General features: G+C 47.4%; 1 protein-coding gene across 1 annotated transcript; it reads right to left on the bottom strand.

Moving 5' to 3' along the window:
• Positions 1-863: 863 nt before the first annotated feature.
• NKX1-2 (NK1 homeobox 2) lies at positions 864-5175 on the bottom strand. The gene is made up of 2 exons (XM_045022847.1): positions 4944-5175; positions 864-3534 (listed from the first exon to the last, which is right to left on the bottom strand). Exons 1-2 carry the CDS (start codon positions 5173-5175, stop codon positions 2888-2890), a joined length of 879 nt encoding a protein of 292 aa, XP_044878782.1. The 3' UTR covers positions 864-2887.
• Between the last annotated feature and the right edge of the window lie 10325 nt (positions 5176-15500).

Raw genomic sequence — 15500 nt, 5'->3', positions numbered from 1 at the left:
ACACCATAAAAGACAGCAGCAGCAGCAGCTTTGGAGATATGTCAGACAGTTATAATGATCCCACCTCCTCCCAGTTATACCCTATTTACCTTAAAGATATAACTTTGCTGTAACCTAGCATAGTTTATTTCTAGTGTAGCTATTACCTGAAAGAATCAAACAATCTAGTGTTGGGTTTATCTACCATCTAATCTATCTAGACCTATATAGATATGATAGTTTAAAAGACATTGTGTAACATTTGTTTTATAAAAAATGTGTTCTATGCGAAAGGAGCTGCAAAATCAATTTTAGTTAGTCCACCTAGTGGCTTGACAAAAGCACAGGAAGCAGCTATTCATAACACCTGGGTATAAGAGTGTTTTTCAGATACTTGCTCCCCAGGAAGCTGCAAGTTATGCAGGCGATGGAGGTGATTTGCTTAAAAACAGGTGTCCACTTTAACATCACCTCTTACCAGTCTTCAGTCTATTTATGAAGAAGCCTTGTCAGGGATGGTCTAGATAATACTTAGTCCTGCCTTGAATGCAGGGGATTGGACTAGAGGATCTCTCGAGGTCCCTGCCAGTTCTATGATTGGTTGGTACAGTAAGAGGAGGCTGGTCCACTGACCTTCTGTCATTTACGAGAATAAATGCAGTAACTCTATCTGGCCGCTAGAGGGTTCATGTGTTTTACAGAACTGAAAATGATGGCTCAGGAACCAAGGAGTTTTAGGATTCTCCCTGGGGTCATGTCCAGGTTAGTTTTGCAAGGCATTAACTAGTTTGGACCCTGGGGGGAAAAAAGACCCACAAAGAAAAATAATTTCATCTGAGAATTATTAAGAACAATTAAACAAAGTATAATTTTTAAAACTGCTTTATTTAGACAAACACACCTATAGATAGATAGGACTTACCAGCTACCTTTTTGGTTGGAAAGCCAATGTGCACTTTAAGCATCATGACACTGAAGAGATACGTTCTTGAACAACATGTTGCAATAATTTGTGCAAACTGCATGAGACAGATTTTTGTGAACCAATTACTTCCTGGCAGTTCAGGGATGGATAAGCCCCCAGCTAACATTCTTTTTCGTTGTGGTGCTTGTAATGATGAAGATGAAATGTGATTTTTCTCACAAATCCTTTAAAAAAAATCAGATTTCTCTGTTATGGAAAAGAGTGCACTACACACTGGAAGCTCTGCACTTTAAATATTTTCTACTACAACCACCCCTTTTCAAAATGAGAATGTAATACTTTTCTCTGATGTATGGTTTCTACCTCATTTGGCATTAATGCTGTGTTATTAAAAGAATAATTGCAGAAAAAAGCTCTTTTGATCTAAGGCCTGATCCAAAGCCCACCAAAGTCAGTGGGAATGAAAGGTAGAGAGGTAGCAGGTATATCCCCAATAATTGGATACTTCCTCATGTGTCAGCCAGGTTTCCCACACCCTGCCTGACAATTACAGAACTAAGGTTTCAAGCAGCAGTAAGCAGTAGTACTTTTCTATTCCCACTAGCAAACTCTCTTCATTAATTTCTTGGGATGCCAGACACCTGGCTTTCAATTTTTGAGCCCAATGCAGCACCCTTGAAGTCAATAGGAGTTTTAACATGATTTTAAAGGTTACAGCGATTGGCCCTTTATAAGGTTGTATTACCCACCTGAAACAGGTAACTGATCTCCAGAGATAAAAGTGGGGCTTAGGGGCATCTTTAGTTCTTCTCAGGCTCATTCATATAAAAGCAACAGTAACTAGTGGCAAAGTTTCTGAGTTTTCAGGTTATGGGGTATGCCCCGCCAAGCCAAATTACAAAGAGGAATGTTTTAAAGGAAACTTCAGGAGAGAAACCTGGGAGAATTAGTGTTAAGTACAGTAAATATAAAGAGGGTTATCTTTTCCATCTCTTACGCCTATGATTACATCTCAAATATGCTAATAAAATCCAGTGGTTACCCCCCCCACCCCCAAGAAAACATGCTTCTGTGAAGACTAGAAAAAATCAACTTCTTACACTTTAAATTACCATGCAACCATCAGAAATGTACATTTGAACTCTGGCGCCTAATGAGGAAAAATATTTAATGATATATGTATGTATAAATATTTGGACCACTTAATGTCTGCATCTGAATGTTCCACCTGTTTGGTTTGTCACAATTATTTATCTATGTATATTAGGACCTTTATTCTTGTTTATCCAAAGGTCTAGCGCAGCACAAGTGTGAAGTATAATCTAAGAAATCAACCATTACATGCCACAAACTACACTTGAACTCAAATATGCCTTTACAGAAGCGCGGCTGCTCTGCTCATAGATATCCATCAATTTAAAGGGATTAACGGTAGGGAGCCCGACCCTGGCTCCCACGGAAGCCAATGGCAAAACTCCCATTCGTCGCGGTGGGACCAAGATCGGGAGTAAACTAAGCTGGGGAAGGATGCGTTAACATACCAAACACGTGGGAAGATGGCAAACCTGAGCGTAGTGCAATGCACGTTTTATTAAAGTTCTCCAGTTTCCAAAGTCCATGTTGCATACGGGCAGTCTCCCCTCGGTTCTGACTGCGCGTTCCCATAGGCAGCAACCACCGGACCGCTGCTGTCTGAACTGGAAACCTCCACCGACAGAGCGCGGGTGCCCTGCCAGTCGCCCTGCGTCCCTCTGCCATTGCTTCCAGCCGTGGGCGAGGGGGAGCCGGATGAGGGGCGGGCGGGACACTCCCTGCGATGGCAAAGGCGCTGGCTGTTCCTGCGGCGGGTGTTCACGGCTAAGGGGCTGAGATCCCCCCGGGAGGGCAGGGCAGGGGAGCGCGGGGGTTGTGAACGCCCTTGGCACACCCACGTGCTGCCCCCAGCCCAGGGGCGCGGAGGCTGGAGCTTGGCGGGCGGGCTCTTTAGAGGTGCGGGGTGTAGAAGGGGGCCAGGTAGGCCGCGCTGAGGAAGGGCGCCGCGGCCAGGGGCAGGGGAGCAGCCGCTGGGAAGAGGACATTGGCGGCCGGGTAGGAGGGGAAAGTCTGGAAGGCCAGTGGGGCGCTGGGGCCCGGCGGGCTGGGGCTGCCGCCGCCTGCTCCGCATGGGGGCGCCGCGGCGCTGGCCGCGGGCGGCACCGCCCCGTCTGCCCCGGGGTTCTGCTTCTTCCACTTGGTCCGTCTGTTCTGGAACCAGATTTTGACCTGGGTCTCGGTCAGGCTGAGCGACAGCGCCAGGTTGAGGCGCTCGCACACCGACAGGTAGCGGGTGGCCCTGAACTTGGTCTCCAGCGCCACCAGCTGCTCGTACGTAAAGGCCGTCCGGGCCCGCCGGGGCTTGGCGCAGCTCGGCTCGGCGCGGCGCCGCTTGCAGGCTCGCGGGGAGCCGGGATCGTCTCTCTCCTCCGGATCGGGCGAGCCGGGGAAGTCGTGCAAGCGCGGTGGGGCTGCTGCTGCGGGCTGGCTCCGGTCCGGTCCCGGGGCCCGCTCCGGCTCCGGCTCCGGCTCCTCCCCCTCGCACGCGGAGCCCTCCAGGGTGGACGCCGCCTCGCTCTCTCCCTTGTCGTTGGCATCTAAGGGAAAGAAGGGGGCTGATCAGAGTGACAGAACGAGCCCTTCCCCTGCCACATCCCTGCGCCTGCCGCTGATCCGAGCTGACCTGCGCCAGCGCTCCCCTCCCGCCAGCTGCTCTCCGCACGCATCTGTGTCACCGGGGGCAGGCGCCTGCTGCCGGCTGATGTCAATTCCACGTTTGTTTATTAAACTCAGCTTGCAAAAGACACCCCTCCCCTTCTGCCCCCGGAATGAGCCATTTAAGGGGGCTCTTCTTTCCGATCCGGCTTTAGAGCGGGAGAAAACTTGGGATTTGCTTCCCTCCTAAAACATTGTTTAAAAATCAGATTTAAAAAAAAATGATCATTTGCCCTTTAAGAAAAACCTGACTGTCTAATATGATAAACCCTTGATGTGCTCCAAGCTGTGCGAAACTCGTTTGTGTGCGGCGGTATGGATCTCTGGCCAATTAAATAAGTTATTAAAGTCCCCTTTAAAGAGACCAAAATCCCCTCCCCCTTTCCATCTGCTCTTCCCCGCCGTGCTAATAGAGTTTCAGATTTGTGAGGGGCGGATCGATAGATGTCATCTATTAAAGGTAAGTTTTAATCGAACAATATTAGGATCAGGCAGGGGGAAAGAGGTTTGAAGTTGGCACTGCAAGCTGTGGGAAGGAGATATGCAGGAGTCAGTAATAGGATATCGATCAACGGGGAGCTAAGGCATCCTCTTGTGGGGACGATTTGAACAATTATCCAGCCTGGCTGTCCCAGTGCCAATCAGGGCCAGCCAACAAGCTGGAGTCGAAAACAATTGCATCTAACTTTTGGTTTCCCATCAGACCTGGGGGCGCTGCAGTATAAGCGGTGACCCAAGCAGGGTCACGGCTCAAGGAAATCTGCACCTAATGACCCTTCTCCCAAAGCAGTTTTCCATGGCAACTTCTTAAAGGTGACGTACCCACACCATGAGCGGCTTACCGCTGCTGCCTGCCCTGCCTTGGGAAACAGTCTGCGGAAGGGGTTAATAAATATCTCCGTGTCCATCGCTGACACAGGCTGCATGAGCCAATTTTGACTTATGCTCATCAGCAATGTATTGCTGTCCAGTGGGAGTCCTGGCTCTGCTCCCATTCTAATTCAGGTGCTCAAATAGTTCAGCATCAAAACGAGACAGTCAACTCGCTTTTTTTTAAATCAGGTTTTAAACAAAATACAGACCCATTCTGTTGCCTGTTCCATGACCTCTTCCTGCGCACCAGCTAAACACCTCGCAAACACGCTAAAACATAGTCCTCATTGCTTTTAATCCAATTTGTTTTACAATGCGCGCACAATTTATGGAACCGACCCCCTTTCAGCTGATAGACAGGACACTGTTTCCTATTAATTTGTTTGAAAATAACCATGCAGATTGAATGCATTCCTACCATATGCCTCTAGTGTATCCCTGCTGCTCCTTTGATTCGCGGTATCCTTTTCTACTTCAACTCTGCCAAAACTTTTCTCTGGCTCTCCTGAATGCGAGATGCTGCCCCGGCTCTGTGCAGCAGGGTTGCTTTTCCTGGTAAATTTCTGGGGATCCAGGATGTCTAAGATGGAGAAGGAGATTTTATGATGGATGGGGGCCACCTTGGCCCCACTGTCCTGACATTCCAGCATTCCCCCCTCAAAGATCCCGAGAGAGTCGTGGTGCCCCCAGACAAATGCACGCACAATTGGCCAACTGCTCGCAGGGAGGAGAGACGTGATGCCAAAGATGCCTTCGGTCGATGCGTGGCTTTCAGTCCTGCTCGCCGCAGGTTAGATCCCCGGGGACGCTGTCGGTAGAAGGAAGAGTCCTGAGGTGTGCAGCTTGCGCTTTGCAGATGTCCTCTTGGAGTGAAGCGGCTCCTCTGGTTCGGTCTAGGAGGAGGATGCAGGCTTGGAAAGCGAAAGGGTTGGAAGTGGGGGTGGGGGCAGAGGAGGGGGCTGCACAGCCATTGGCACTTTCTCCGCTTTCCGGCCAGCCTGGCTGCCCCAGCCACGTGGAGAGAGCGGCGCAGGCTGCCTTCGGAGGGGTCTTTGAAAGATGCACTAGTGTCATTAAGGCAAGAGCCGCCGGTTGGATCTGACACACGCAGCTTGTGTGTGTGTGTGTGGTGTGAGCGAGACGCGTCTCCTAGAGTAACGTGTCATGGGGGGGCAGGGTTAACCCCTGCAGAGGGTGGGTTAAAATCCCAGAGGAGCACAGATGTTTGATTTGGGGGAATCTGTGGCTCCACTTAGAAATGAATGACGGAGTCTAGTTTTAACCTAGTACTTTGGACATCGCAGTACCAACATGCATAACGTGTGCCCTTTCCTTAGAGGCCCGGGGGGACGGCAACACGTTGTAACAACGTGTATACAAAGTGTAGCGCTGCCGCACCTTCTCAGGTGCAGAAAACCCCCTTGCTTCGAAAATCTCCACTCCAGATCTGACCTGGATTCGCAGTATGAGTGGGGAAAGTGCATAGACATTGCAATGCTTTCAACCCTCCGATGGACCATTTCAGGCCCACCAGCCCCCTTGGCCGGCCAAAATCGCCCCGACCCTACACACGCTTTTGTAGCAGAAAAGGTTCTAATAGCGAGGTTGTCCTACGGGAGTTTCATTGCACACTGATTTTAAAACCCACCGAAATATGTTGATTCAAAAAATGTATTTTAATTGACAATGGTGCACGGACGGAGACTCTTCATTAAAAGAGAACTCAGTATCCCCAGAGTGCAAGGAATTCAAGGACTTCTAAGCAATCAGTTCACAGGGTAAGTCTCTGCGGTTTGAGGACATATCACACCCCTCGTAGGCCGAACAGGTTGCAGCCTGGGACATGACATGACATCTTTTAAAAGCAAATTAGAAGGTTTTTCAAGGACCATCCATCCGGAAATAGCACTGGGAGGCTAATGATCTCCTTTCCCCGCCCCTCCTGAAACCTTCTGACTGCCAACCCCTCTCGATTTTGTTATGGAGCAATAGGTTAGCAATTAATATTGTCTTAGCAGGTATGAAATAGGAAGAGGAGGAGAAACCACCTCATTATAGCTCTAGGCCTCCTATACCCAGCTGGCATTGTAAATGAGCTTTTAAAGCAGCAATGTCCTTTTAGCATTTCTCATTCAAACGGCCACTTCTCCACCCCTTGCCTGCTGCAGTATTCATCCAGGCTCTAAAACACCTACCAATTTCCCCGCTAAAATCCTCTATAATGCAAACCATCTAATATCTGGGATTTTACCTTCAGCATTCAGTGAAGGAGGGACTGAATCTGTTTTACAGCCTCAGGAGAAAGTAAAATAAGTCAAATATGAAAACAGACTAATGTAAGAGTGATCCAAGTAGCATCTTTTAAAATTCAAGAATGTTAATAATTAAACAGACAAAACACAGGGCTTAGCTTATTACTATTTAAATATATATTATCTTTATACAGCATGGTCAAATTTTCTTGAGCAATATGGCTTCTGTTATTCCAGCATTATTATGTTACTACCTAGCACAGAGTACAGTATAAACCACCTTTACATCTAAGGGCTTGATCCTGCATTCCTTGTGTATCCAAAGTTCCCAGTGAAGTCAGTGGGAGTTTGCAAAGTATGCAGGATTGAGCCTTCTGTTTTAAAAAGGCCCAGAAAAATATTAAGCACTTATGTGGTTCAAAAATTAAGAATGAGATCTCGCACTCATTGAATTCCTTGAGGGTTGTGGCATTGACATCAGTGACAAAACTATGGGCCTGACCCAAAACCTACTGGAGTAAAAGAGTGTCTTGCCATTAGCCCCAGTGGGTTTGGGATCAGCCCCTATATCACCACACTGCATGAAGGGCAGCATTTGGTCCGAGCTAATTAATCCTCACAGTACCCATATGGAGTATATATGATTCCTCTTTTATGGATGAGGAAGCTGAGGCACAAGTGAGGTGAGTGAGTTACCTAAGCTCGCACACCAAGTCAGTGGCAGAAATAAATATTTATATGCTACAGTATTGAACAAGAGGTTATAATCATGCTTGCTCTCTCTCTCTCTCTCTCTCTCTCTCTCTCTCTCTCGGCAGATTAAGGTGATGGCTTGATTCTCCCCCACCACTCTCAATGGAAGTGACTCCTATTCTACAGGAGAATAAAAGCCTCTATTTATATATAAAACAGGTAGAGGGCTGGCAAAAGCAGGGCATGCTTCTCTATACCACTCAGCCAGTGTGCCATCCCCTGGTCTGACGGGACCACGACTAGGGATGGGGGGAGTCCCCATAACCAGTTCAAGCAATCACAGAGCTGTATATTTTTTAAACTTCACACTAACTAAACTGTGTGTACTGTATCGATCAGGTGGATTTTCTTCTCACACTCTGGCATTTGCATTTGACCTGACAAATCAGGATGAACATTGGAAAAAGGAATATTATTTGTGGGTGAAGGATTTGGGGATGGCAATATTAATGTTCTCTGTATTTGGGAATCATCTTGTTAATATGTATTTTGCACTGTAGTATGCCATCGATTCTACCACCCTTATTCATGTTGAGTAGTATCTTACACTGCCAATTGTCCCATTGAAATTAATTATTTTTAGGGTGCTCAGAGCTTCTGTATGGATAAAATTATTGTTAAATCTAAAGAAATAAAACAAAACAAAATTCGACAGTACTAAGGTAATGGAATTAAAAGTGGCAGAATCTGACCCTTATTTTCCATTTTGATATCACAGAACCTAAAATAACTGAATAGGAAGAAAGAGAGACAAAAAAGATGAAGCCTTGCAGGAATCAAATTACAGAATTATTATTATTAATTATCATCATTTATATTATGGCAGTGCCCAAATGCCACAATTAGTGTGGTGTTCTACTGTGCTGAGCACTATACAAACATAAAAAAGAGACAATCTTTGACTTGAAGGGCTTCCAATCTAAAGATACAAACAGACAAAGGGTAGGGACAAATGAACCTAGTAAAGAATTGGCACTGCTTTGTTAGATACTTAGATTGTATTTTTTTTTAATTAGGATAGAGGTAAGGAAGAAGGGAGTAGGAAAAGGAAAGAAGGGGAAGAGTAATAATCACAGCTTATGGATATCGTTCTTAGTGTGACCAACTAAGGAAAATAGATACCAGACCTATAAATATTTCTTATCAATATGTATGAAACGTGAACCTCTTTAAAACTCAACACACTAGTCCTAGTAACTGTGGTGTAACGAATTACTTAGAAACAATTATGATGCCATTACAGATGCTGTGATATGTAAATATGTAAATGGCCCATGTATGCATTAACTTAACTTAAAGCACATGCATAGGCCTTTGCAGGATCAGGGCCTTATTTTGGAAGAGAAAATCGAAACCATCTCATATATGTAAGATTACAAAATATAGCCTTGTGGATATATTTTAATATTGTGGCTGTACAATTGTAAAAGGTGAGTTGTAGTAATGGATTTCTTTAAGATACAAATTTTTGAGGTAGCAGATATCTTCACATATTGTCAGTTTAACATACACATGTGCACACACACACACACACACATTAGTCTTAACTGTTTGCTTGAAGTTGGTTCGTTTCTCAGCTCAGGCATTAAAATTCAGTCTGAGTGCTGTCTTTAAATTGCTTTGATACTAGGTGGGTTTCAACCCTGACCTGTCCTGACGGCAAGTGATGGCTGTAACAAGCTCTGGATCAATATTCATAGCGGGTGTCCTGGACTGATAACACTATCCAAGACAATGTTCACTATCAGTGTGGACAGCTGAGATATTGCACCATTAGCGATGTTGTTTTAAATAACCTGATCCATTTCTGGGTCTATTTAATGAATTTCACTGTTTAGATATTATCTGTAAGGAGAAGCCAGAGGCTATTCCAGAAGCAGTGATGCAAATCAGTGGTGCCAAGGCTACTCTGCTTTTTTTTCAAAACAAAGTGGACTATAATTCCAACACAGTTTCTTATATATTATGTGAATTGTGGCAGGCTATTGAAAGTATTAAGAACAAAAACTATCTGCATTGTATCAAGGGGAAAACAATATTATCGGTAAGGCTGGAACACAACTGATAAAATCTTACCCATGATTATAAAATAGTGAGGATTAGTCCAATTCTTTATGTGCAGGCTAGTGTTTTTTCAATTGTTTCTATGAGGTAGTGGGATGTACTGTATGTAAAGGCACAAACTTTGTAAGGTACAGCTTAGTCTGTATTTTGGCTGGGTCAAAATGGTCTTGCCAGGCTTTCTGCTACTTTTTTGATCAAGACAGGCTCAGTTAAAATAAATATGCTCTCTATGGGTCCCATTTTATACTTACATCAAATCTCTATTACACTGCAAAAATGTGCATGGTAATATGCCTGTGCTGCAAATGCTCAGCTTAAAAAGCAGTCAGTATAACAAATGGGATCCGAACTGGCAACCCATATTTACACCAAGTCGTTCTACTGAATTCAATGCACAGTGCCTCTGAAAACCAGGCTCCATGTGCCTAAGGGTATGTCTACACTACAAGACTATTTCGAATCAACTTAAGTCGAATTTGTGGAATCGACCTTATGAAGTCGAATTTGTGTATCCACACTAAAAACACTAATTCGACTGTGTGAGTCCACAGTAACGGGGCCAGCGTCGAATTTGGAAGCGGTGCACTGTGGGAAGCTATCCCACAGTTCCCGCACTCCCCGCTGCCCATTGGAATTCTGGGATTTCCCCCCAATGCCTGCTGGGGGAAAAAATGTGTCGAGGGTGGTTTTGGGTAACTGTCATCATTGAACCGTCAATCACGCCCTCCCACCCTCCCTCCCTCCCTCCCTCCCAGAAAGCACCTGCGGGCAATCTGTTCGTGCACTTTTCTGCTCAGTGACAGCGCGGGCGCCACAGCACTGCGAGCACGGAGCCCGCGGCAGTTATGGCCGTTGTCAACTCCTCGCACTTTATCGTCCACCTCTTCCACAGTCAGCTGCTGAGAAATAGGGCTACTTTTCAATGGTGCTGCGAGCACTGGTGGACCATGGGGGATGTTTTACCAACATCAACGTCGGGTGGCCAGGCAAAGTTCATGACACATGTGTTTTCAGGAACTCTTGTCTGTTTAGACGCCTGCAGGAAGGTAGTTTCTTCCCGGACCACAAAATAACTCTTGGGGATGTGCAGATGCCTATAGTGATCCTCGGGGACCCAGCGTACCCGCTAATGCCCTGCCTTGTGAAGCCCTATGCAGGCACCTTGCACAGCGACAAGGAACTCTTCAAGTACCAGCGAGCAGCGAGCAGCGTGACCTGTGACTGTTCAGTTTCTTTACAGAGAAGCTGAACCTGCCCCTGTTTCTTTACCAAGTTACTGTTGACCAGCATCTGCAGTTACATACCCCACCCACCCCGCTTCCCCCACTTCCAACACACGTTTAAAAATAAAATACATGTTCCACTGTAACTTTACAAAGGTTTCTTTATTGATGACTTTGCATTAAAGGGTTGAAACTGGGACACGGACTGTGCTGAGTAGGGTGTGCGGTGATGTAAAGACCACCTCTAAACTCGAGGAATGACAGGCTCCTGCTCCCAGAGCGGTCTGCAGTGCCGGACTGGTTGTTTCAACGGAGCCTGCCATCCCTCCTTTTTGGGATTCTGTGTGCGGGGGCTATGTGACCTTGTGGCGGGGGAGGACGGATACAGATTCCTCTGCTGCGTGGCTCTGTGGTCCAGGACAGGGACCGTTGCATGAGATCTGTAACCCCCCTCCCCCCGCTACAAAGTCACGTACCCCCCACCCACACAGAACCTGCAAACCACCTCCCATACCGACCAGGGTGCCTACTGACTGCACTGTGTGTGTGACCTGCTGCTGATCCTGCCCCCGTCTCTGTACCCTGCTAAAGGTGACTGTCCTATGCAATACCCTACCCACTTCCCCACCCACCCCTTCAAACGCAGCGTTGTGTAAAAAAGCATGACAGAAACAGTAATTAACAGCAAAGTATTTTTAATAATTAACCAGACAGTCAGGGGATGAAACTGGGATTGGGGCTAGGGTGAGTCAGGAAGGGAAGGAATTCTCAAAAATTAGGGTATGAGAGCTTTTGTGTACTTGAGCACTCTGCTGGGGTGCAGTGACAGTTTTCACGGCCCCTGGCGCCACTCCTTCTGGTTACTTTGCGTGATGGGAGGTATGGGACTTTGTGGCGGGGGAGGGCGGTTGCAGATACACTGCGGGGGGGCTCTGTCCTCCTGGCTGCGGTCCTGCAGAACATCCACAAGGTGCCGGAGCGTGTCCGTTTGCTCCCTCATTAGTCCAAGCAGCGTTTGAGTCGCCTGCTTGTCTTCCTCACGCCACCTCTCCTCCCGTTCGCTGTGTGAGCGCTGGTACAGAGAGAGGGTCTCCCTCCACTGGCTCTGCTGGTCCGCCTCGGCTTGGGAGCACCCCATAACTTCAGCGATCATCTCGTCCCGTGTCTTTCTCTTTCGCCGCCTAATCTTTGCCAGCCTCTGTGAGGGGGATGCTGTGGGAGGTCTGGAGACAGTCGAAGCTGTGTGATGGGAAAGAGGGAGTGAATTCCTTGCAAAGATACATTTCTGCGAACAATGAACACAGTCTAGTCTGTGTCTGTGAACAACACCATGCACAGCACCTATCTCGTCCGCACTCCTGCAGCAGGCAATCCGGAAAGCATAAACTCTGCCCCTGTTCCACCCCATCGCAGTGTCCCCCGACCCTTGGAATTCCGGGTTGAGATCCCAGTGCCTGATGGTGCAAATTTCATTGTCGCGGGTGGTTCTGGGTACATGTAGTCACACATTCCTTCCTCCGGGAAAGCAACGCCAGACAATCATTTCGAGCCCGTTTTCCCTGGATTGCCCTGGCAGACGCCATAGCGTGGCAACCATGGAGCCTGTTTTGCCTCTTGTCACTGTCACCGTATGTGTACTAGATGCCGCGGACTGAGGCGATTCAGCAGCGCTACACAGCAGCATTCATTTGCTTTTGCATGACAGCACAGATGGTTATCAGCCATATTGTACCATCTACCATGCCATTGTAAATTGGCAAGGTGATGATGGTTACCAGCCGTATTGCATTATACCTTCTGCTGCTGTCATAGGTGCCCCTGGCCGAGATCAGCCGGGGGCGCAAAAGACAAAACTGGGAATGACTCCCCGAGTCAATCCCTCCTTTATGGTATCTAAAAATAGAATAATTCCTGCATAGAAGATGGGGCTAGTGTAGTAGAGATCTAGTGTTTCAGAGAACCAGAGAGCACAGCTGCTCCGTGTCAGATTATGCAGGAATGATGAGCTGCATGCCATTCACAGGGGGTGCTCCTGCAACAACCCCACCTGTTGCTTCCCTCCTCCCCCAGCCTTCCCGGGCTACCGTTGCAGTGTCCCCTGATTTGTGTGCTAAAGTAATAAAGAATGCAGGAATAAGAAACAGTGACTTGTTACTGAAATGAAATGAGGGAAAGGCAGCCTCCAGCTGCTATGATTGTCCAGATAGGACATTAAGCAGTGTGGTGGGAGAGGAAAACAGCATCCTGCTGCTATGACAGTCCAGGCAGTACAGAATCTTTTCTTTACACATGAAGGGCGGGGGCTGCTGGAGCTCAGCCCCCTGTTGCTATGATGAAGACGGTTAGCAGGCTGTCTACTTATGGGCTGATGATGAGGACGGGTACCAGTCGTATTGCACTACACCATCTACAGCAAGGCTGATGATGATGACGACAGATATCAGTCATACTGCACCGTCAGCCACCCATGAGGCAGGGGGGGGAAAGGATGCTACAGTACAGTGCCGCAGCATCGCGTCTACCAGCAGCATTCAGTACACACAGGGTGACATTTAAAAGAGTCAAGAGACGATTTTTTTTCCTTTTCCTTCTGGGGGTGTGGGAGGGGGGTACATTGACGAGCTATGCCCTGAACCGCCGCGGACAATGTGTTTGACCGTACAGGTATTGGGAGATCAGCCAAGAATGAAAATGCTTTTCGGAGACTGCAGGAAATGTGGGATACCTTGCGTCCTCAGTCCCCCCTCCCTCCATGAGCGTCCATTTGATTCTTTGGCTTTCCGTTACGCTTGTCACGCAGCAGCGTGCTGAGTCTCTTCTACGCCGTCTGTCCGGAGATTTTTTAAACATACTTTGGACCAGGCGTAACATTACAGTAATTCCCCTAATTAGATGCAGGAGTCGCCGAGCGAGATCGCACTGAGGAGGGTCACTGAAGGAGATAGAGAACGCATGCTCCGTGAAAGCCAGCACAAACCAGGGCCTATGCAGCCGTGCTCGGGGAGGCAATGCTCATGAAAGCCTGGCGCAGAAAAGTGTGCTACTACAGAGCACCCAATAAGGCAGCTCTCCCCAGGAACCTCCTGCGGAGGCTTTTCGATTACCTCCAGGAGAGCTTCGTGAAGATCTCCCAGGAGGATTTCTATTCTATCCCCATATATGTAGAGACCTCCTTTTCACATACTTCAGCTTCCTGTTATATTAAGAATAAAAGTTTACATGTTTAAAGCACTTACCGACTGCTCCTTCCCCTGATTCAGGGTCCGGGTTAACGGCCGGGGAGGGTTGGTAGGGGATCTCCGTGACGGTGATGAAGAGATCCTGGCTGTCGGGGAAACCAGCGTTGTAAGCGCTGTCGCCTGCCTCGTCCTCCACAAACCCTTCCTCATCTTCCCCGTCCGTGAACATCGCCGAGGAACTGTCCGTCGACACTGTCCCATCGTCACAGTCCATGGTCACTGGTGGGGCAGTGGTGGCAGGCTCCGTAGCGTCCGTTTGCCGCTTTGATTTTTTGGTAGCCTTGTCTGGGGTCCTTGATTTTCACACGGCGCTGCGTTGCATCCCGCCTGTATCCTCTGTCTCTCATGGCTTTGGAGACCTTCTCGTAGGTCTTTGCATTCCGTTATTTGTAGCGCAGCTCCGAAAGCACAGACTCCTCGCCCCACACACCGATCAGATCCAAGACTTCCCGGTCAGTCTATGCTGGGTCCCTCTTTCTATTCAGAGATTACATGAACTCCTCTGCTGGAGAGCTCTGCATTGCTGCCGGTGCTGCTGAGCTCGCCCCGATGTCCAACCACGAAATGAGATTCAAACTGGCCAGACAGGAAAAGGAATTCAAATTTTCCCGGGGCTTTTCCTGTGTGGCTGGTCAGAACATCGAAGCTCGGACTGCTGTCCAGAGCGTCAACAGAGTGGTGCACTGTGGGATAGCTCCCGGAGCTACTAAGTTCGATTTGCATCCACACCTAGCCTAATTCGACATAGCCATGTCGAATTTAGCGCTACTCCCCTCGTCGGGGAGGAGTACAGAATTTGAACTAAAGAGCCCTCCATGTCGAATTAAATGGCTTCCTGGTGTGGACGGGTGCACGGTTAATTCGAATTAACGCTGCTAAATTCGAATTAAAGTCCTAGTGTAGACCAGGCCTAAGTCAGGCAAAAACTGACGCCCCCAAAATTAGAGGGCACTTTTGAAAACTGAGGCCCTAATGTGAAGGTGACCATGTTTTCAAAATCAAAACCCAAGACACTTTTGTGGCAACATTTTCAGGGTCATGGAATACTCCCACAAAAAACAAACAAAACTACACTTTTAAAAATAAGTGTGTGCCATTGTTACTACTGGCAGCATCTGACTCAACAGTGGCATGCATATTTCTTAGAATGGAGGATTTTTGTCCAGTAAGTTAGTGTCCCAATGAGTTTATCGTGAAATGTTGAAGAAGTGTTGTTAACATTTGCTCTGAGCAAAAGAGCAGCTTTCATAGTGTGTACATACTTTGGAATTTTCTCTTTAGTCAAACACTCTTTATCATGCTGACCACTCACTCAACTGTTTTTACTGGTAACCACAGATGCAAATTCTGTTCATTATAGCAATATGTCTATTTTATTCTGTTCTGGTTCTTATACCATCCTCATCCCTATAGTATCGGAGCCCCTTCCAGTAGCGCATTAAGC

Source organism: Mauremys mutica, chromosome 7 (assembly GCF_020497125.1).
Source record: "Mauremys mutica isolate MM-2020 ecotype Southern chromosome 7, ASM2049712v1, whole genome shotgun sequence".
NCBI lineage: Eukaryota > Metazoa > Chordata > Testudines > Geoemydidae > Mauremys > Mauremys mutica.
Note: the sequence above shows the minus strand (reverse complement) of the source record. Positions and strands in the feature narration are given on the sequence as shown.